General features: G+C 42.9%; 1 protein-coding gene across 3 annotated transcripts in view; it reads left to right on the top strand.

Moving 5' to 3' along the window:
* Positions 1 to 9,806: 9,806 nt before the first annotated feature.
* The window catches only part of FGF14 (fibroblast growth factor 14), a 612,765-nt gene continuing 600,546 nt past the window's right edge, over positions 9,807 to 22,025 (top strand). The window contains exon 1 of one of the 3 annotated variants that reach the window (XM_053217678.1): positions 9,807 to 10,882. In XM_053217678.1, the coding sequence (XP_053073653.1) occupies positions 10,675 to 10,882 (208 nt within the window). In that variant the 5' untranslated portion in view covers positions 9,807 to 10,674. Of the gene's footprint in view, positions 10,883 to 18,242; positions 20,197 to 22,025 lie in introns of those variants that run through there. The other 2 variants (XM_027065183.2, XM_053217698.1) reach the window with 2 other exon arrangements.

Here is a 22,025-nt window from a genome sequence, read left to right as displayed (position 1 = left end):
TGTTCATATGCAAGTTACATGTTAGAGAGAGAGAGAGAGAGAGAGAGAGAGAATTGAGATAGTTGGAAGTTTTAAACTTTCATTGGTTAGTTTCACGTAGACACAGCCGAAATTTTCTAGGGATGCAGATTTTCTAACACACATAGAGACTGGCCTAATTTCTAATGAATTAGATGGTTACATGCTGGAGGTAAAATCAAGGCATGCATGATACAGATTTGCAAATATTTTGAAAATAAATAGAACTATTAATCCTCAAATACATTAGATACAGACCAGCGGTCTACTTTGCTTTTGGTTGACTGCCATTCAATGCTGACTTTGCATGTTTGCATGTGCAGAAATCAACATATAACAGGTTGGAGAGATGTGGTGCTTGAGAATGGACTCTGGTACAAAGATTTTAATATATCCAGTGATTAGCACTCAGGTTTTAAGAAAAGGCAAATAATTTATTTAGAATATCATCAGGCACATTATCCTCTGGGCTAACCAATTAGAACAGGGTGGAAAATGACCCATAATCTAAATTTCAAACTCCATACTGTATTCAAAACTTAACCATTCCTTCTGAATCTGATCTTCAATCAATTGTATGTGTCTCAACATTCTCTTCTCTAGAGAAGAGTCTCCTTGCTCTCGTGGGAACTTCTCATGGGTCTCCTTCGTCTTACATGTACTAGTCAGGAAGGCCAAGAGTCCAGTGCTCTGTGCAAATCAGAAAAAAAAAATCTCCTGTAGATGGACCACTTAGCAAAAAGGCACCCCCTTTAGGCTGACCAGTCAGAAAAAGCATACCCTCTGGGCTGACCAATTAGAAAAATGAACTGCCTTTGGAGGACCAATGATGAAAAGTCAGCCCCAGAATGAACCAATTAGAAGAGATGTAGGCTGATGCCTAGGACACTGGCTTGGTACATAGAATATAGCTTGCATTTTAGTAGTCTCATGCTCCCTTGTTTAGCTGCCATTTTAGTTTCAGTGTTCAAGGAACAAATGATCACATTTTCTGTAACTAGTGGTGTTTTTTCCCCATTGTGTAGGAAATAAAACTAAAATATTGTTGATGGATTTTGTTTTGAATTTTATTTTTTCTCCTAAATTCAACTTGAGATTTTGGTGCCTGCTACTGCCAATGTTCATACTGTAACCTAATAAAGATTGTATCAGTATTATGTTTAGTGACCTAAGTTTGCTATAACAGTTTATCATGTGTCTCTGTACTATGCATCAAGACTTCCCCCTTTCCACTATCTGAACATATTTTAAAATCTTATGTTAAAATATTGCTTTAATGGAATAAGATATCATACTCAATTTACTAATGGAGCTTCAAAACAAACACATCCCCAAACTTGGAAATGGTTACCTAAAGTATGTGCTTATTTAAAAAGCTAAAAAAAAAATAACCTAATGTGTATCAGAGCTTGAACAATATCCTGATCGAAGGAAAGTGGTTGATATTGAGGTTAAAATATGATTTTTGTATATTTTTATTCCAATTTTATCCAGGTTATACATTCCTTCAATATAACCTAAAATATTGGCCTGGGTATGCTTGATTAAGTACTTATGTATTGTTTATTGCTATGGTTATCTTAAAAAAAAAACACAGTTAATGCTAAGTAATAGTTATCTTGAGCCATTATACATATGTGTATATATTCTATTATTTATGTCACTCAGACAAGTAATAAAGTATAAGTGCATTATTTTCCAGATGCCAATAGTACATTAAACCAAATTAATGTTCAAACACAGTATTTTAAACATTTTTCACACCTGCATGGACAGCAATTCAATTATGTGCACTTAAATCTACAAAATTGTAAATGTTCATGAGAATGTCTATTGACGTGGACAAAGAAATGGTATATTTTTCTCATAGTGTAATCTTCAGAATCTAAATTTTTGTGGAAATCACATATTCAGGACATAAATAATTAAACATGTATACATCGAGATTATTAGGGTGCTGTATTAAGCAAGTTAAGTAGCTTCGATTTTTGACCTCTAGAAATTTATAGCCCAACAAACTTGTGTTATTTATTTGTTGGAGTGTAAATTCTCTGAGTTGGCACTTTTCTTCATTTACTTTGTTATCTAAATGTTTGTATATATGACACATTTTTTTGAATTGCAATTTTTACATTAATTTTGATAAATTGCTTTACAAAAGACACATTGGAAGTTAATGACAGGAAATTTTGGTTTACAAGTAAAATAATCCCATGAATTTTCTTATATAAGAATTGAATTTGATTTTATGAACATCTTTTTTGAGGAAATATAAGAAATAAGCCCAACTAAGTGGTTTTTATCAATTCAAAGTGCCTGTCGGAAGTCCGTTTTGGGTAGGTTGCTCAGCGAATACTTATAGGAAGAAATAATCTCTGTTCATATAGTTTATATTTTTATTTATTTTAAAAAATATTTATTTTGAGAGAGAGAGAGTGTGTGAGCAGGGGAGGGACAAAGAGAGAGAGATAGAGAGAGAGAGAGAGAGAGAGAATCCCAAGCAGGCTCTGTGCTGTCAGTGCAGAGCCCAACACGGGCCTGGATCCCATGAACCAAGAGACTGTGACCTGAGCCAAAATCAAGAGTCAGAGTCTCAATCAACTGAGACACCCAGGTGCCCCGAGTTTATATTCCACAGTGTGTAATAAAACATGTGGATCCTGGATTGAAGGTCTCATTGTCATACTAGATATTTAGATATCAAATAAACCATCACAAACTCAATGAAAATTCTTTATCAACAGATACCAATTACCTGTAAAGGCTTAGATCCTAGGCAGAGAAAATAAATCAGGAAAACTGAAGCCATTCGATGCATTCTGATTTCAAAGTGATTTAAAGGTTTATTTATTTTTGAGAGAATGAGCAGGGGAGGGACAGACAGAGGGGGAGACAGGATCTGAAGTGGGCTCCCTGATGATAGCAGTGAGTGAATCCTGAGATCATAACCTGAATTGAAGTTGGACACTCAACTGACTGAGACACCCAGGTGCCCCAGATTTCAAAGTGTTTTAGGGCTCAGTAGGTTGAACACTTGACTCTTGGTTTTCGTTTAGGTCATGATCTCACGGTTTGTGAATTCGAGCTCCTGCCTCTGATGCTCTGTCTCCCTCTCTCTCTGCCCCTCTGTCACACTCTCTCTATCAAAAATAAATAAATAAATAATAATAATAATAATAATAATAATAATAATAATAAAAAGCCTGAAAAACAAAAACCAAGTGTCTTAAAATGGGAATTGGGGATTTAGGGCTGTTGGAAAAGCTGGAACTCAAAGTCAGGTAAACTCTTACCCATTATCTTAGCCTGAAGCACTGAAGTGGGCACTCTCAAGAGTTGACTAGGATTCTTAGTAGAGGCATGGTTCTCACAGAGGCACCAAGAAACCACCGTGAATCTTGCACTGGCCAGCAATTGCCTTCAGAGAATTGGCCTTTCCTCTTCTGCTTCCAAATTCATTTGAGGGCCTCTCATTAGAGAGAACTAACCTGAAGCCACACAGAGAAGGTGTTTTGGGAAGTGGGTTCCTGGCTTCTCCAGGTAAGTTTGGAATGGGGCATTGGCGGTTGCTGAACTGACCATACACAACTCATTGTGCAGAGGGATGCACCTCTTCTCACTAGGCATGTATTTGATCATGTTAATTCTTATTCCCCATTTATACAAATTTTAGAAAGTGAACTGTTGTCTGGGATAAATAATATTCTGAATTTTTGACTATAGAAGTCTCTTCCTAAGTTGAGAAAGTTCAGTGACAAATTTCTCCTGGTAAATTAAAAAATGGTATATCCAGTGTTGTCATATTTAAGAGTTCTAGGGATTAAGGAACAGGATCCTATTTACAGAAAAGACAGTTTCCCTTGAGAACACTTCAAACCATAGACAGCAATGGTTTTCAACTGGGGTACACTTCCTCAGGGTAAAGCATAAGAGAATTTTGGGTTAATGGGGAGAAAGCGGAGTGTAGTTTGAAGTAGTCTAAAAAAGGTGCCATTGCTTTGATTTGGTTTTAGTCAATATATTTAACTCATATTAATGTAAATCATGCTAAAGAAGGTTTGGTATGTTCTTAAATAGGGGGGATGGTTGTAAGGGTCTAGAGACATTGATATGATAGACCATCTGTAGAGCCCTTCCAATTATTCAAGGCCAATCCTGCTTGTTTAAGGTCAACTTCCACCTGCCTCGGAGGATGCAGAGAAGGGTCTCCTGTTTCCTTACTGAGGTTGTGGAGGAAATTGGGGTTTTACTGCAAGGCATATTTAATCCATATGGGCTGAGATAAAGTTCCTTTAGGTGAGAAATGAAGCTTTGTGGCATTTTGCCAAGAGAAGCTCATATTTCTGAGAACTTAGGGGAATTCATCTGCTTTTCCTGTATCTCTTGGCAGGTTCTTCACTGTTTTATGATTATACTCTCTGAACATGATAGGAACAAAGATGGGGATTTTTCTCATATATTATTTTCTAGTATTTGGGGGTCCTACAAGGTAGGAATTAATCCTGCCTCTTTTCTCCACTTCTGAGTTCAGATTCAATCAGGGAATATGGTCACACAAACTAGAAAGATAGAAAGAAATATTAGTTTCATTACTGATGAGGTTGTTTTGGGGAGCAAAACATAACCTGTGGACAATAATTGGTCTCACTGAATATTACCTTCACATCTGGAAACTTCAATGAGCGCTCAAGAAAGAGTTTGATTCTGTAAGTGAGGCACATGTATCCAGAACCCCTGTTTTCTCTCTTCAACCTGTATAGAGTTGAGTTTTTACAGAGGTTGTAGTAGAAGTAGTTTATTGGGGAAAGAATATAGCAGATGAATGAGGAATGGATACAGGGAAGGGGAGAGGGCCAATAGTATGTTGATAAGCCAACAATCTCAGTGGGAGACTGTCTTAATCCCACAGGGAAGCTCTGGGAAAGGATGGAAAACACATGCCTCATCATTAACCCTCCTAAGAGGTAAGAGAGCTGGGGTGTTTCATCATGGAGAACACAGAGAAATTCTCCTAGGGAGCGTTAATGCCCAAGCTTTTCTATGAGTACCTGGACAGAGGGGACTTCCATGTGGACAAAAATTCCTCAGGGTCAGAGATGGAGATACCGGATGCTGGAAATCAAACAGAACACACTGATATGGCAGGATGAAAGGGATCTATATGGGGCACTGATGATGTCTGCTCCAAGCCCCCTAAGGAGTACAGAGAGAGTCCGAGCTCCAGACCTGCTTCTAGAAGACAATGCTTTCCACAGAGAGGAGCTGAAGGACAGGAGTCTGAAAAAATTTTTAAAAAAATGTTTAATCATTTTAGAGAGAGAGAGAGAGCAAAAGAGAGAGAGAGAGAGAAAGTGGGTGCGCATGGGGGAGGGGCAGAGAGAGGAGGAAAGAGGATCTGAAGTGGGTTCTGCACTGACAGCAGCCAGCCTGATGTAGAGCTCCAACTCAGGAACTGCAAGGTCATGACCTGAGCTGAAGTTGGAAGCTCAACCGACTGAGCCACCCAGGGGCCCCAGGAGTCTGCAAACCTTTTGCAGGCAGGCAGATCCAAATAAAAAGAGAGAAGGGGCTGGGCCACTTAGGTCATTCTTTTCTTCATTAAGAAATTGGGAGGGGGCAGAGAGAAGGACTGGGGTTACCTTTCCAGACTGTTCCCTCCAGGGGAGGGGAGCAGAGGTTTTCTGTGCCACCAGCCAGTGTGGGAACATGGGGAGAGGAAGAAAATGGTACTAATGTGTAGTACCATCGTGTGAAATTTAGAATTATTCCTTAAAAAGTGATAATAATTGTTAACAGGAAAATAGAGGAGGAGTAAGTGTGCAAACGACAAAAGGCACCATCTTTCTGAAAAAAGTTTACAAGGTAAATATAGACACGGAGGTCCCGGTGTACACATTGGTCTTCTTTTCCTCTTTCTGACCTACTCTTTCTTCCCAACACTTTGCACTCTGTCTTTCTTCTCCTTTCAGTGATCAAAGCTTTATTGTCATGGTCCTAAGCTCTAAACTGTCATGGGTTACATCTGATGGGCAGGGAGCAGGACAGAGAAGGAGACAAAGGGAGTAAGATCTGACAATGAGATAAGCAAGAGAGTTTATAAAAAGCAGCTAAGAGATCAGTAGCCGCTTCAGTGAATGGAAAGGAGAATCAAATCACAGGCTGTGAATAAAGTGATAGGTTATAAGTGATGTACTTGTGCTCTTTATCCTTTTAACGTAAGTACCTCAAATATAAATGTGTTGTTATTAATTGTAGACCAGTCCATAAGCTAGTAGAGAGACTAAGCTGTGAGGAATTCACAGTAAGTACAGTGGCTCAAACAAAGGTTTCTTTCTCTGTCATCCAAAGTGCAGCAGTCAAGGACAGGTTGGCTGTTCTGACCAAGTTACTTCTATCTCGGTACTTTATTCCTGGGGTGTGTTCCTGTCTGTGCCGCCAAAGCTGCTCACACCATTACTTTCAGCTCACAGGGAAGACAAGACGGAGAAGTGAAGATAGGCAACTTCCTCTGAAGAGTGTGACCAGGAAGTTGAACCCGTCACTTCTGCTCACATCTCGTTGGTCAGAATCCAGTCACATGACCATAACTTCTCTGGAACTGAGGCTGGGAATTCCCTTCTCCACCTGGGTATCAGTGTGCCCTTCTCAAACTGTGGTGGCGAGTGGGGTTTTATTACTGAAAGAAAGAATGATTAGAAAAGTAACTAGTGGGAACAATTAGAAAAAGCATGCTAAGACCGTTACAAAGACATTTGATGACTAATTTCATGAACGTTCACATGTTCTGTATTATAATAAAACGTGTACTTTATTGTGTTCTGAAATTCTAGTCATTAGACTTACCTTTAGGTTAGTTAACTATGATATGCTGAAGGTAAGTTTAATCTTTAAATGTACTTGGTTATGAGTAATGGGTTTATTTGACCTCAGTCTAATGAAAAACGCAGTCTTTTCTGCCTAAATACACTACGGCTTTTGCTGTTAATTCTTATAGTTATGATGAGGCTTTTCTCATTTTATCTTTACTCACATGTGTTCCAAAGCTTGCATTCATTTTCTAACACTTTTAGTTTTTGTCAACTAATATTGATTTGTAGCATGGCAAAGGGTAACTAACAATTTTGATGTCTTCCAAAATGGAACTTAAATAAGAGTCTGAACTCAAGCCAGTGTAAGGATCTTCGGATCATCCCTAAACTGAAGGCCCCCAGAAACCTCTGTTGCCTCTTGGTCTTCTTTATTGTGTAACTGGAGAGCTGGTTTAATTTTATGAGTTAGCATGCAACATGGACTCCTGTACAGTTACTTTCATAGGGTCAATGCTCAATAAATATTGGTTGAGTAATTGAATTGGATGACTTCGAGGTCATCAGAAATTGCAAGTCCTTTGGACCGAAAGTAACCTGAATCAGGTAGGCCATCTTTTCCAGATAAAAATATTTGGCATTTTTCATTTGTTTGTTTGCTTAGTCATGTTAATAAAAGCCTATGCAATGTAAGTAAATAATGTATCAATAAATATAGAAAACATTGTACTAAAAGATTTGCACATACATTGTGCTAAAAGATTTCTCTTTCCTTTAAGTAGCATAAAAGATGAAAAGCGACTAACACGGTGCCTGGCATAATAGATTCTCAATAAATAGTAGTCACAGTTAATTACCTTTTATGTTGTTCCTTAGGTTATAGGACAAAGATGCAATAAGTTTTCCACCAGCATCTAGCAAAACACACCATAGCTTTCTCGCAGTAATTCTTTATTTTAGGAGGGATCAAATTCACTGTCGTAATGTAAAGAAGAGCGTCCCATTTGGAAATGCACGGAGAACCAGTATGAGAAATGTTCTCTTTACACAAACTGAGCATGTGAAAAGTTCCAATAATTACAGAACATCTCCCCAGACTTTACTCTGCTTGTGAAAGACCTCGGGGAACTCGGCAAGCTTTTACAGAACCTTAGAGCTATGTGAGTTCAGAAGAACTCTTTGGAGAATATTTTTTATTCAACTGTTTCTCTGGGGCCTGTCCAGGGTTAGTATATTGGGATGTTCTGGAACCCATGACAGGACACCAGAATGTGATAGTAGCAGCATGAGGTGTTTGTCTCTGATAATATCAAAAATGCTTTCCTAATTACTTGGCTGTGCTATCTCATTTTTCCTCTTTCAAAAAAGAATTCTGCTCTTCATTGCTTTTTTCAGCCTGCTTCTCCTAAGTCATTTGGCACTAAATTCATGGACTCTTGGTATTCCCTCTTTCTTTACTTCCCAAACTTTATTTAGACTGCAGTTTAATCTTGGTAATTTCTTTGAGCTTTATGACATGATGCTTTTGGCACATTGAGGGCATCGCTATTTAACTTTCCAGTTTCTTAGCTTTAATAGAATTTACTTGTTTTACATTCTTTTTCTATCTTAACTAAAATGGACTAATGTTTCCCCAAAAGGTTCTGGATATTGGATGCAAATTTTGACATCTGAAAATGCCTCCTAGATATTAGAAAACTGTAGCAGTGGGAAAGTTATTCTATTTTTTAATTTTTTGATAACTAATAATCAAGGAGTTAATTTTCTTTAAAGTCAGTTCATCTCTCATTCCCCAACAACATAAATCTATAGCTCTTTGTTTATAAGATAGTTTGATATCCCACACAGTAAAGGCAGTTTTAATTTTTTGGAATTGAAATGGCGCTTCTAAAATATATTTTTAAATTAGTTAAACTTTTTATGTCAATTTTCCATAAGCTGGAAATAAGTGGCCATAATTTCTTAACAAGAGTGAGAGTGGTCAATTTTACTTTTTAATGCTCACATCACAAGTATGTTGAAATGCTAACATTTATTAATTTGAGTAGTGAGCACATTGGAGCTTGTGATACTATTCTTTGTAATAGTTTGTATTATTTTATGCATTGTATTTTTTCCCCAAATAAGACAAAATCTTTAGTTGCACCCTAAGTCTTGATTTTCTGAGAAAGTAGGAAGCGGGTTATATGGTGGTGAAATAGAAAATCTGTCCGTTTTTTTTAGGTTAGATGGTGATGGCGGGTGACAAGGTTGTATATTAGTGTGGATGAGAATGGAATGAGGGTGAATTTAATGTTTGCTCAATTAATGGGTGCAGAAACAAGCAATGAATTAGTGTGTAATGTAAGCAGAGTGCTTTCTGTTCAAAAACATTATTTGAAGATAATGGATTGTCTATCTAGAAAAGGCATAACTTTTCTCATGTACATATGACCCTCTCCACCAAAATATATTCTGCCACCTAGATTTTAGTGGTTGTTCCTTTAACAGGCTATTTCTGCAAGTACATATTTGGCATACACCTAGACTATATTTTTTCAAACGGCAGTCTAAGTAGAATTCAAATAATAAGAGCTGAAGGAGCCTGAGTTTTCCTTAATGTTTTAGATGCTTCAGGTGCTGTTTTTGCGAATGTTAAGTAAGGTGGAGCTCATTCTGGCTGTGAGGAGTGGTACCAAACTACGGTTTGTCTTTAAACCCCTTCCCTCTGTTGTATTTTCTGAGGTTTGCTAATTATAATTGTTAATTTTCCTTTTCAGAATTCACTTTTAACCGAAGGCTCTGTTAGATGGCTCCTGGAGCGAGCTGCCAGCCGACTCATGCTGGGCAGAGGAGGGAAAGGGTCCAGGGCTGGGGCTGGGGCTGGGTGCCGGCGGTGGGGGACTTCGAAGGGGGAAAGTAGCGGAGGACTGCAGTGACACTGCCCTCCCCGGGCGGGTTGAAGCATCTCACTGGTGACGGGTCTGAAAGCACGTGGCTACGTCATGGAAAGCCAGTCTTTTCAATGCAAACTTCAACTCCTCCTCCTCCTCCCTCTAATGCCTGTAACTCACATCCGAGGCTGGGCGAGGAATCCGGAGGGGAGATTTTCCTCATGCTCACCGTTGTTGGAAACTGGGAGAGTGACAGGAAGGAGGAAGGGGATCCGTGGCGCTCTCTACCTACTACAAGCCTGACAAGGGGAGGGGGCACCTGGATTTGCATCTTTTCTTCGTGGTGATTGAGAACGGCAGGTTCAATCCGATCCCACTGAGCACTGGCGATTGATTATTAAAAAAAAAACAAAAAACAAAAAAAACCAAAACAAAAAAAACCAAAAAAAAAAAAAAAAAACCCGACACCGGGAGAAGGGAGGCTCTGTCTTCGGCTGTCAGACTCGATCTCGGAGGTGGTATTTGGTGTGTGTGCGTGTGCTGGTTTTTTTTTTTTTTCTTTTTTTTTTCTTCTTTCTTTCTTTCTTTCCTTTTTTTTTTTTTTTTTTTCCTTCTCTCCTAGGGGCTACACAATGGCAGTCTTCTCTCAGTGAGATGAATCCTGCTTTGCCTTCTGCAGACCCACCCATCCTCATAGCGATCAAGTAAAAGGCTATGGTTTTCTCTTTGGGGATCTTTTGTGCATTACTGTTCTCTCTGATTAGTTCTGGTCTCTGTTGGGATTTCTTTGCTTTTTTGTTTGGCTTCATGCTGAAAAAGGATTTTTTTTCCAACCCTTCGGTAATAATCCAGTGGTGATCGAGGGGGATAAATCATTCACCCTGGCCGAAAAAAAACAATCACTGAGAAGTCTCAAAGAAATATACCACGTGAGGGGAAAAAACTGGGAGAAGATCCGGAATATTATCGTTTTTCCTATGGTAAAACCGGTGCCCCTCTTCAGGAGAACTGATTTCAAATTATTATTATGCAACCACAAGGATCTCTTCTTTCTCAGGGTGTCTAAGCTGCTGGATTGCTTTTCGCCCAAATCAATGTGGTTTCTTTGGAACATTTTCAGCAAAGGAACGCATATGCTGCAGTGTCTTTGTGGCAAGAGTCTTAAGAAAAACAAGAACCCAACTGGTAAGCAAAACATGCATCATGTTATGTTTTTCCTCATAATAACCTGTCTGTTGCTCATTGAGCTAGATATGCAGTCCTGCTATGCAGGAAGGCAGGGGAACAGAGAAGGAACCAGGACAGTGTTGCATATAGAGGTGTTGCATGAATAAACAAGTAACAGCTGGATCGGCGTCTCTGAGCCCGAAAACCACGGTCAGCATCTCTTGGCTGTGACACATCCATCACTAGGAGGGAGGAGGAAACTTTTTTTTTTTTTTTAATGTATTTGGTTGCCTATGTTTGGTGGAATATTTGAAGGGCTGTGGTTTAAGGTTTTGCCCGAGGCGGCTGAAGCTTCGGTAGTTGCCAGGAGAAGGAACCGCGAGCTCTTCGTACTTGGGCTGCAGGTTCAGGGACGTAGCTCGGTGCCGAGAGCCTGCTCTAGACTTTCTGATTAGCTTGCACAATGTTCGCCACCCCATCACCTTTACCGAAGTAAAAGAGGCCCTCTCCCTCGCGGCCCCGCTCCTCCGTCAGCCCCCGCCTCCCTCCCCCGTCTAGCTCTCCGTGCACGAGTATTAACTCATTCCCCCGTCTGCCTCTGACACCTCCTGCTGCTGGGGATGCTTGAGCTGGGCTTATGCCTGGGGGAACCCCAGACCGAAGAGACAAACTCAGCCCCTCTAATATATGTAATTTAACGCTCCCCCCCCCTCCCCAAACAGTATCAAAACCCTGCGCCTGAGTCCCACGAGTGCGGATGAACCGGACCGTGGGTCCCAGCTTCAGGCTCTGGTGATCATGCGCCCCTATTCCAAAGGCTCCAAGCGGGCAACTTGCAGTGCATTACATAAGAAATGCAAATGCAGGTGATTCGGGGAGTCGAGTCCCCGGGGTTCACTTCCCGGTATCCCCATCTGAGGCGTTTGGGGGCGGCCGGGAAGCTGTGGGCGAGTCCGCCAGGGAGGCCGGGCCGGAGGGCTGCGTGGTGGCGGCGGCGCGCCGACGAGGAGGTTGGGCGCAGCCAGTCTGGGAGCCGCGCGCGTAGGCAGCGGGGGTGTGTGGCGTCCCCGGGTTCAGTTCAGGTTGGGGAGGGCCCGGGGGCCCTGTGTTTGTGTCTGGGGCTGCGCTGGGGGGCGGGGACGGGGCACCGGCCGTCCTGCAGTGGTAGCCGGGGCGCTGGAGGCTCCTGACGCTGGCACTGCGGTGTAGTCGATCATGGCTCCCCGCGGCCGCCCTGACACCCCAAGCTCCGCCGGGGTCGGGCAGCAAGTGGCTGCTGCCTCCCTGCCTCCGAACCTTGCAAATGCAGCGTAGCTGGGGCGGCTCGCTCCGAGGGGGCTGCCGTCTGCGGGTGCCTGGAGTGAGAGCAGGAGGAGGAGGAGGAGGGGGAGGAGGAGGAGCGGGAGGAGGGCGAACAGGAGGAGGAGGAGGGGAAGGAGGGAGTGGAGGGGGAGGTGGGGGTGGGCGGGGATGGAGGCGGTGGGTGTGGAGGCTGAGCACCCTGTGAGGCCCCCACCGCTGCAGGAGAAGGGACACCGCGAGTTGTTAGACCGTCCGGAAGGGCAGATGCCCTCCTGCGGGCGGAGGACACCTGGGCAGTTGCCCCAGCTGGGACGTTTGGGTGGCTGTGGAGGCTCTGGGGGAAGTCTCTGGCTGCCCGCGGGCGCCGTGCTGCAGTGGGCTCTGTGCCTCTGCCCTGGAATTCTCATCCCTGTGCTGTGGCTCTGCCCCTTACTCACCGGCCCCTTCTGTGGCGTCCTCCCCCTCCTTCCCCCTCCTCCCGCTCCCTCAGTCCCCTGTCCTTTTACCCTTCCTCCCCCAACTCCTCAGCGTTTAGCAACTCTGAGCTGATACCACCATCCTGAGCATTGCCCAAGGAGAAAGCCGTGTTGTCACCTTACCACCCGCATTTCTAATTCAGCTGTGAGGTGTACCCCAAGCCCGCGTCCGGCCCAACACTCGCTGATGTTTCGGTGATGCCTAGATCCGCACCACTACTGTATCACAAGTTAATGTGAAGACCTTTTTTGCGAGACTTACCCAAGTGGGACAAGTCAAGGGCTGCCGTTGGGAGAGAGGGATTGTTCCTTCACGCAGTGAAAATAGTTGGTTTTGAAGCCTTTTCCTGTCCTGTGAAAAGATTTAGCCCCCTTTTGAGAAAGGAATACTGTAAAAGCATTTTTTTTTTTTTTTTTTGGATTCGGCCATTAGTCTAGGGACCATAAAGTCACTCCCTCCATAGTACTGGAGGGTGGACTGGGGACACTAAGTTTCCTTACTGGCCTTTATAATTTTTTTTTTGTAAACAATTTTACTGGAAACACTAATTCCCCTCCCCCCATACACGATTCAAGATATTTTTATTACACCTCCCCCACCCCACCCACTTTCCTCTCTCTGAATAAAGAAGATTTTTTTTTTCTTTCCAAGACATTTTGGAAGGTGTCAAATGACACATTATTTTTAGAGTAATTTATTTTGCAGCTTATGAATGCTAAAGTACTTGGGTGTGAATTGATAGGTTAATTCAAAGAGTGTCTAACGACATCACCAACTATTCTGATAGGATAGTGTAGTCTTACATTGCTAGAAGTTAGAGTTCCAACCTGGGAACTGGAGCATTTTGTAAGCTGTTTTAAAAATGTGACATTAATGTGTCACACTATCTCATCTTCTAAAAGTTTTGCTTTTTGAACTTGACTCAAATCCATGCTTAACCATTCCCTTTCAGGATTGTAACTGGTAGATTCCATTCTCCTTCTGCTATTAACATGAAGCCTAAAATCGTTTGCAGGTTTTCGATCCCAAGATAGCAGTATAACCAAGAAGTTAATTGGGTAATTAAAATAAAACAAAGACTAACATCCTCTTAACTGTTAAAACCAAAGAGAACAGATTGACTACTACCTATTATGTTATCTTAAAACTAAAATAAGGACAATTAACAGGTTTCAAACTAAGAAGTTTGGCAGAATCCCTCCAAGTACCAGTACTAGGATCAGGAATTCAGTGTGAAGACTGTGTAGATTAATATTTCTTCCCAACTTTTGCAAATTATAGAACAAATTACTGATTATTCCCAATTTTTAAATTGTCAAGAAGTATAGGTAGTTTGGTCAAGGCTCGTTGGAGGACTTTTAAAACTCTGCTATATACTCATGTTGATGTGAAAATAGAGTCATGCACTTAAGGACAAAGTTATTTATCTATCCCAAAGTTATTAGCTTTTAAATAAGAGGTGTTAATTTAAAAGGCTTTTTGTAGTTGCTTTTATGTAAGTTAAATTTAACTGGAAAAGAACATGAAGATTATACTTACACAATATATGCTTGTTAAAATAAATTGTAATAGCTTGGAAATCCTGCATATAATGTAAATCTACCGTCTTCATAGAAACGTCCAGTGTCTCACAATACAACTATTAACAGAGAGCACACACACATGCACACTCACACTTAAATGTCCTACTGTCCCCTATTCTCCAAGTTGAGCAATGGCTGTATGTTTAGAATAAATGTTACCTGCTTCAACTTTCACTGTGAGTCATGCAAGGTGATTGTGTTTTAGGCAAATCATTAAATAGGGAATACTAAGTCCAAGGCACTTAGTTAGCCTGGAGGAGGGCTTGATATGTTTCGTTAAACCAGCAATGATAGATTGGACTGACCAATGTGTATCACAGGCCAGTTGGGTACTAATCTAGGTCGCTAGACTTTGAGTGACAGCTGCTAAGGATAGTGGTTGGAAAAAAAAAATCCACAACAAAGGTAAATACTAAGGTCATGTCATGGATATCTCTTCAAGACACATAATGTACAACAAGCAGAGGAAGCCCAGATCCTTAAATAGATACACTTATTGAACCACACTCATGAGATGCCCAAACTTCCATGGCTTGATAGGGTTTTTGGAAAGCATAGAATTTAAGATAAGTTGTAATCAAAGATAATTTTATTAAGTACCAGTGACAGTGGCAAGGAGGGTATGAAGCAGATGTCCTGGACCTAGTTCCGCAGAGCACATTTAGATCTCACAGACTTATGACCCCGAGCATCTCCTTTCCTGAACGCAGTCTTTCTCTCTGCCAGGTAACTTGGAGATCATACAAGCAAGGCTTGGTAGAACGCATTGTCACTTGCTATTTCCTACTTGTTCTGGTGTCTTTCAGCTCTGCTTTTGCCTTTCGCTAAAGCTGTTTTAGGTGCCAAAAACATCTGGTACGCCTCTGTTACTCATTTAAATATATGTTATTCTTTTAAAACGACTTGCTTTACATGTAGGGCTGTCATGGCATTTAGAAGTGGGAAAATAGGGAGAGATGGGAGAAAAAAGAAAGTAAGCATTTTTTTACTCCTTCCCCTTCTCAGCCTGCCGACTCATCCTGGGTGCCTGTAGAGCTGGGTAAGCCACAAATTGGCCATAACCTCTGCATTTCTAAACACTGAGCATGTACCAAATGGAGACATCAAATTCAGACTGCATGGCTGCAACACCAAACAGGTGTGAGGCCCTTCTCTTTCTGACATGCTTGCCTTTAGAGTGGGATTCCGTGTAATCGGAGTTGGCCTTGGACTCCATCCAAGAAGCTTTAGTTACTGAAGTAGCAAAATGAGTTTGCAGAGCAGGGGCACTTCAGGAACCAAAGGACAGTATTTTAGACTGGCTTCCAAGTATTGACTTTCTGGGAGAGTGGATTTTTCTTTTTTGACATGAAATCCAAGTTAACAAGTGTGAAATCCGATGCATGATAATCTAAACTCGATTTTAACCACAAGGATGACGGGGTGTACTCCTATCCAGCCTAGTCTCATCTTCCACAGCGTCTAAAACTGAGAATATTTTTTCAAACGATGCATCGCTTTCAGAAGGTGCCAAAGGTAATTCTAGACTGTATTTAACATTTCCCACGTGAAACCATTTCTTTAACGTTCAAACCCAGTCTTCCATGTTTTAGCAACACAAACACTGGGGACTTCTCTGGTTTTTTAAAATACATATGGCAACAAGGACAACAATCAAAATTTTCGCTTCTTTGTACATTTTGGCATCATAACTCAGTCAATTGACTCATAATCTTCCTATAAATACCATGTAGATGTCTCAAAATGGAAGTATTTATTCAAAATAGTTTTTTATGCCTTAAGGCGAGACAGTTGGGATTTAACAGTATATTTGAAGCTCCTCTATTTTTTCCCCCTCTATTAAATTTTAAACCAGACATTACATCGTGGTGTCTATATTTGTAATAAAACCTTTGAGTGTAGCCTTAGGATCATCTCCAGGAGGGACTGTGGGTCAGGGAAATACAACGGACACTTCTTCCTGCCCAGTGCCATAGTCTGTGTTGTTTAGGGTTTCATTTTGTGTACCACACTCCATATTTCCTTATAAGACTTGAACCTGAGCACTGAAGGGTAGAGAATTTTCTGAGGGAGACTTCTGAGTTCCTCCATATTCCTCTAGAGATGCACTAATGTCTTTGCTCTTCTGCTCTTTAAGGACCAAGTATTTCCTGATGTTTTCCCCTGTGTATTTCTCTAGTTGCTACAAACTGACTTTCTGCTTTGTTCAGAATGAAAAAGGCAGGGTGACAAAAGGAAGGGAGGTTCAGAGAAGGAATAAACATGAAGGCAAAGGGAGGCATGATGCAGACATGTTTTGCAGGGAAACTGAGGTTTTTGTTTATTTAACCTACTAACACTATCTAAGAAAATCACCCAACAATTGTTGGGCACTGTTGCCTTAATTATTGTTCCCTGACATAAACTCTACTTATGATACGGAGCAGGTTTTCAATGCATTTTTAGTCAATGAATTAATAGTGAAAACAGGATTCTCTGAGAAAGTTAACTGTGGGAATGTAACAGCGGGTATCATAAATTAGCTTGGTTAAGGTCACTTAATGCTTACTCCTTCTCAACAGTGCCAACCAAGAATTTGGTTTCTTAATGATAAAACAGAGAAGAAAAGTCCTTAGTAGACTTCTCAGCGCTTCATCCCGCCATGATAAAGCATCCTGAAACACCACTTGCAAACATTCCCTAGGCCCACATTTTATAATACCCTCTTCCTAAATCTCAAAACTTGAGGCCTTACTCAAGGATACAAGCTCACGGAACCAATCACAGTCTCCCCATCTGGCACTCTCAGCCTTTAAATAGCGAATGGTAGGGTGCCATCAGGTGCCCTCTGCAAGAGCCCCGTTCATTTTCTTTTCTAATCTTCAATTTGCCTCTCTTTAAAAAGGAAGACGTTCCGCAAAAACAGCTCAATGAATTGTTCCTGTTTTCTTTATCGAACTTCTTTATCTGAAGGTGGTAACTGGGACCCTCCCTGGTGGCATATTTTTGCTCTTGAGGGGCAGCACCTAAACAGCCTCTAGTTCAGTTGCTTGGAAAGGAGGTGCCCCCCTCCCTTAATATTTTGTTCTTTCCAGTTTTAAAGCAGTCATCTTCAAACTCGCTAGCTCCCTGCACATCCCACAACCACGCTGATCCAGGTAGCTTCTCCTTTCTGGAGCTACTGTCAAGGCGGAGGGCGCTGGGCCACTGGCCGCGGGCTGGCAGGCGCTAAGTGTGTCAGGGACGAGGTCTGGCCGGCCGCACGGGCGGGGGCAGAGTCCCTGCTTTCCGGAGCGGCGTGTCACTGTTCCCTGCAAGCCGGGGCCGGCCACTCTGCGGCTCCGATCCGCTTCCAGGAGTCGGGCCCCTGGGTGACCTGGCCGAAGTCGGGTTGTGAGTCTGCCTAATTGAGTCCGAAGAGACGGGGCACTCGGGCCAGACACGGTCCTCCTCCGGGTGTGATCCGCCGCCCGAGGCTCCGGGACCCGCCACCGCGCGCTCCCTTCCTAGGAGCGCCCGGCGCGCCGCAGCGCAATGCGGCGGAAGCGGCCCGCCCGAGCCGCCGTAGCGCGGAAAGCTTCCGTTGTCACAGAGATGACCTCTGACCCTGGGGGCGCCTCTGGGGAACTCGTGCATCTGTTGCTATGGAAACCAGGGCGGCCTGTGGCTGGTGCTCACGCGACCCGGAATGGGGGCAGGGCCAGGCCCCTGAGGCGGCAGGTTTGTGGGCCAGTCTGCCGGCGTCCGCGCAGCGGCGCCCCGGAGCGCCGGCCCAAGGGCCGCGAAGGAGTGAGTTCTGCGCCCACAGGTGGCCGCCTGCACCCGCGGTCCCCTCAACGCGCTGCCGGGCCCAGAGGCAAAGGGACTGGGCTCGCACCCTGGCTCAGGACGAGGAGCAGATGAGGGGAGCCGGGCTCTCAGCTTCCACACTAGCTACTGGAAGGACCCGGGCTGGCTCCTGAAGTTCCCTCAGCTGTAATGTGAGAATGATCTCAGGTCAGCTCTCCGGTTCTAGGATTCCGTAATCCTCCACCCGACCCGGGCTCCAAGTGAACTCTCCCCTCTCCCCTGTGTCTCTCCGGGACTCTGTGGAGTGTATTTAAATTGCATTCTAAAATCGGAGACTGTCAGAGAGGGAAGGGCCCCGTCTGGATCCTCAGTGACCCGCCCCTCTTAGAGGTGTGGCGACTCCTTCCCAGTGCAGGAAGAGACTGTGTGCCCAGAGCCGGGTTTGAATTGTAGAGGCACCGCCGCTCTGAGCCTTGGAAGGAGAAACACGTCGTATTTGACCGGTGACACCACCAAGAGCTCTTCATGCATTGCACAGATTTGTGTGGTTGGTGCTGGAACAGATAGATGGCCTTCCATTATAACCATTATATTCTCCAGATGCCTTTCCTGCAGTCTCTAAACGTTTTGGGGGAGGGAGGAGGCTCTCTCTATTGGCTTCTATTATTTTTGGGCTATTGGGGGAGAATCACAGGTGACAGGCATTTTGGATTAAAAAAAAAAAAGAAAAAACTTCACTGTAAATTTAGAAATCGAAAAAGATGATTTCCAGGGTACAGTAATGCAAAACTTGCTAGATTATAAAAGAACGGCTGGATCCAAATTGATGGAATAAGTTAAGGTTACTTGTTCAGACGGCTTGACACGTTTTAAAGATTTTTCATTGGCCTAGTTTCCAGATAGCCTCCCGTCCCTTTCTATCTTTTCTTCCTTCTTTCTGATAAGAATTACCTCCCTGAAGTTAGCTTTTCAAAGAGGTGGCCTTCAGGTCCCAGAGAAGAGTGGGTAGAACATTTACATTGCAAAGGCACAAGGAAAGAATGCCAGCTCCTCCAACAAGGACATGTTTCCTAAATCCAAAAAAATTTTTTTAATGTTTATTTATTTTTGAGAGAGACAGAGACAGAGCGTGAGTGGGGGAGGGGAAGAGAGGGAGACACAATCTGAAACAGGGTCCAGGCTCCACGCTGTCAGCACAGAGCCTGACATGGGGCTCGAAATCACGGACTGTGAGATCATGACCTGAGCTGAAGTTGGTCACCTAACCGACTGAACCACCCAAGTGCCCCCTAAATCAAAATTTCACAATACCTACAAACTTTAATAGATTAGCCAGGGCAGGGGGGTGGGGGAGAGTTGGGGATTGATTAAAAATGATAGATGGGTCCTGAATTGCTTCTAGAGCTGCAACTCTGTTCTTGTAAAGACTGAATTTACAAGATAAGGACAGTTTTTTGTAATTCCTCAAACAATTGGTATTGCAACCTGTATGATCTCAAAGGGCTGACCACCCATCCAACTATATATCTTCTCTTTGCTTCTTCAGGTCAGGGAGAAGCTCTCCAACTAAGGTGGAAATCAAAAGATTCCTGTGTTCTAGATTTAGAGCTATTTGTCTTTGGAATGTTTTTATTTCCTTTTGGGTACATAGTTTCATTTGACTTAGGACAGAAGGCCTAAAAAATTTCCTATGAGGTTCTGAATATCAGCCTCCAATATCGGCAAAGCTCTAACCATAGAACTAGTTAAAAAAAAAAAAAATCATCCTTTTAAATATCTTGTTAGGTTTAGGCCAGGACAAGCAGTAAATATTCCTGGCAGTATTGAACAATCTATTGAACGCAAGAGGCATTCCCAAAGAAGGTGCAAAAGATACCTCTCTCCCAAGATCCAGAGCCACTCCCAAAGATAGCTGAAACAAAGACCCACTTCCCTTGAAAGCTGGCAATAATCTGTAGGGCACTAGCCACAAATGTAATGCAACTTCTGTTTCTGTCTGGCTATCTTTTGAGGGCCCCCAACCTGATGGTTGCCAAGCCCAGTTCTCAGAACACAAAATGAGATAAGTAAGAAGGCAATAGTTGTCCTTGGGAGAGAAAGGATCAATAACCAATGCATCTTGAAAAGGAAGAGATAACATGAAATTTTACCTTCCTCTCTTGACCAGGCACTACAGACAGAGATCCAGGAGAGCTGATTCTGGTAAGAATTTCCACCCTTTGCTGGCTTCTCTCAGGTTTCCCTGATCAGTTTTCTCCAAGTCTCCAGAGTGAGTGGGGTTTAAAGTAGAGAGTGAAGTTGGGCATCTACCAGAATTTGGCAAAGTTTTTAAAATTAATTTTATTTTACTCTCCCCTTGGTTGTTTAAGGGAATACTGGTGGAGATTTACTGGAGAATCCCTTGGAGTCCCATCAACCCCGAGAGGGGCCCATGTGGCGACCTTCCTTTGGGGATAGATATAAGGGCCTCTGGACATAGGCCATTAATTTGGAAGGTTTTTGTTTACGGTCTTGCAGTGTGTTTAGAGTGGAAAGGCAGTGCAGACAGAGGATTAGTAGACTGAGTACTGAGGTAAAGGAGGGTAGAAGGGAGTAGTAGGAGGCATTTCTTTCTTCTTTTTTTAATGTTTATTTATTTTTGAGAGAAGAGAGACAGAGAGAATCCAAAGCAGGCTCCAGGCTCTGAGCTGTCAGCACAGAGCCTGCTGTGGGGCTTGAACCACGAACTGTGAGATCATGACCGGAGCTGAAATTGGATGCTTAACCACTGAGCCACCCAGGCACCCCTAGATCTGTTATTTCTTTGTAGTGGTGGATAGTCTAATGGCTTTTAATGGTACAACTTGTGCCTACTTAGATTTTGATGTGCCATTCATCAGAAAAGTCTGAATTTCTTGTGTTAATTTATTTCCCCAACCTGCCTAGCACTTTGTGCTGTGGACTTGCCTTGAGTTTTGTGAGTCCTGCACCCCCAATGGCTGCCAACTTGCTTTCCTTAGATTGAAGGGTAACCATTATTTTCCCTTGAAATAAGCCATCATAATTCAGCCAGACTTACTGTTTCTGACTGCCTGTGTGCACTGTTCCTGAGACTTGAAAGCCCCCACCCCCCACAACGTGCTTAATCATAGATGAGTTTGGCTACAAACCTAAATATGTGGCCTACTAAGTCTCACCATGAAAATCTGGAGTCTCTCACACCCCAGTTTTCCACCTTGTGAAGAAAAACCCCTGGAGTCTCACACCCCAGTTTTCCACCTGGAAGGATTAAGATGAACAAACTTGAGGAGTTCAGAATGCAAAATAAGCAGAGCTTGATCAGAGAGAAGCTTACCAGAGCAGCTGGAGAGGCAGCAAATAAAATGGCTCTGTGGGTACAATCACCTGCTTCTAGAAGCCATCCCCAGAATCTTTAGCAGCTGTCTTCAGGGCCCATCTCATTGCCAAGCTGTCAATTTACAAAACTGAAACAATTTAGTAATCAGTTTGATGTCCTTTCTTCAAGGGAGAACAATCCTCGACTGGGGGAGTACAGTGCCTCACAAGTAGTTGGATCATTCTTCCCAAGGGATTTTGGGCAAGTGTGAGTTTTAAGAGGTGTTGGAAGAGGCAACAAGGAAACAAGCATGATTGACTGGGAGGCTAGGGATTCCCTTACAAGGCTAGGAGGTCCCATTTTCTAAGGTAAAGTAAGCTAGCTAAAGCCCAGCTGCAGGATTGTGATTAGTGAATGTTAGATTTCCTTGACAGGTGTTTCCCATTACGTGCAGGATGCCTTAAGTTTTGGATTTGTGATATGGACCAGGTGGCTGGGCCTGCCTCCATTTTGTGGGTCCTGATATACAAATAAACTTTATCAGTAGTCAGGAACAGATCATGTGTTATGTGACATGGTCAGATTTATTCTTTAGGCAATTGCTATGGTGACAGCGTGGAAAATAGCTTTGAGTGGGGCAAGACTGAAGGTTGAAAGGCCACAAAGGAAGCAACTGAAGTGGAAGTGGTAAGGTCCAAAATAACACAGTGACAGG

Source organism: Acinonyx jubatus, chromosome A1 (assembly GCF_027475565.1).
Source record: "Acinonyx jubatus isolate Ajub_Pintada_27869175 chromosome A1, VMU_Ajub_asm_v1.0, whole genome shotgun sequence".
NCBI classification, from domain to species: Eukaryota; Metazoa; Chordata; class Mammalia; order Carnivora; family Felidae; genus Acinonyx; species Acinonyx jubatus.
The sequence above is the reverse complement of the archived record's forward strand: the minus strand, read 5'-3'. Positions and strand labels throughout refer to the sequence as shown.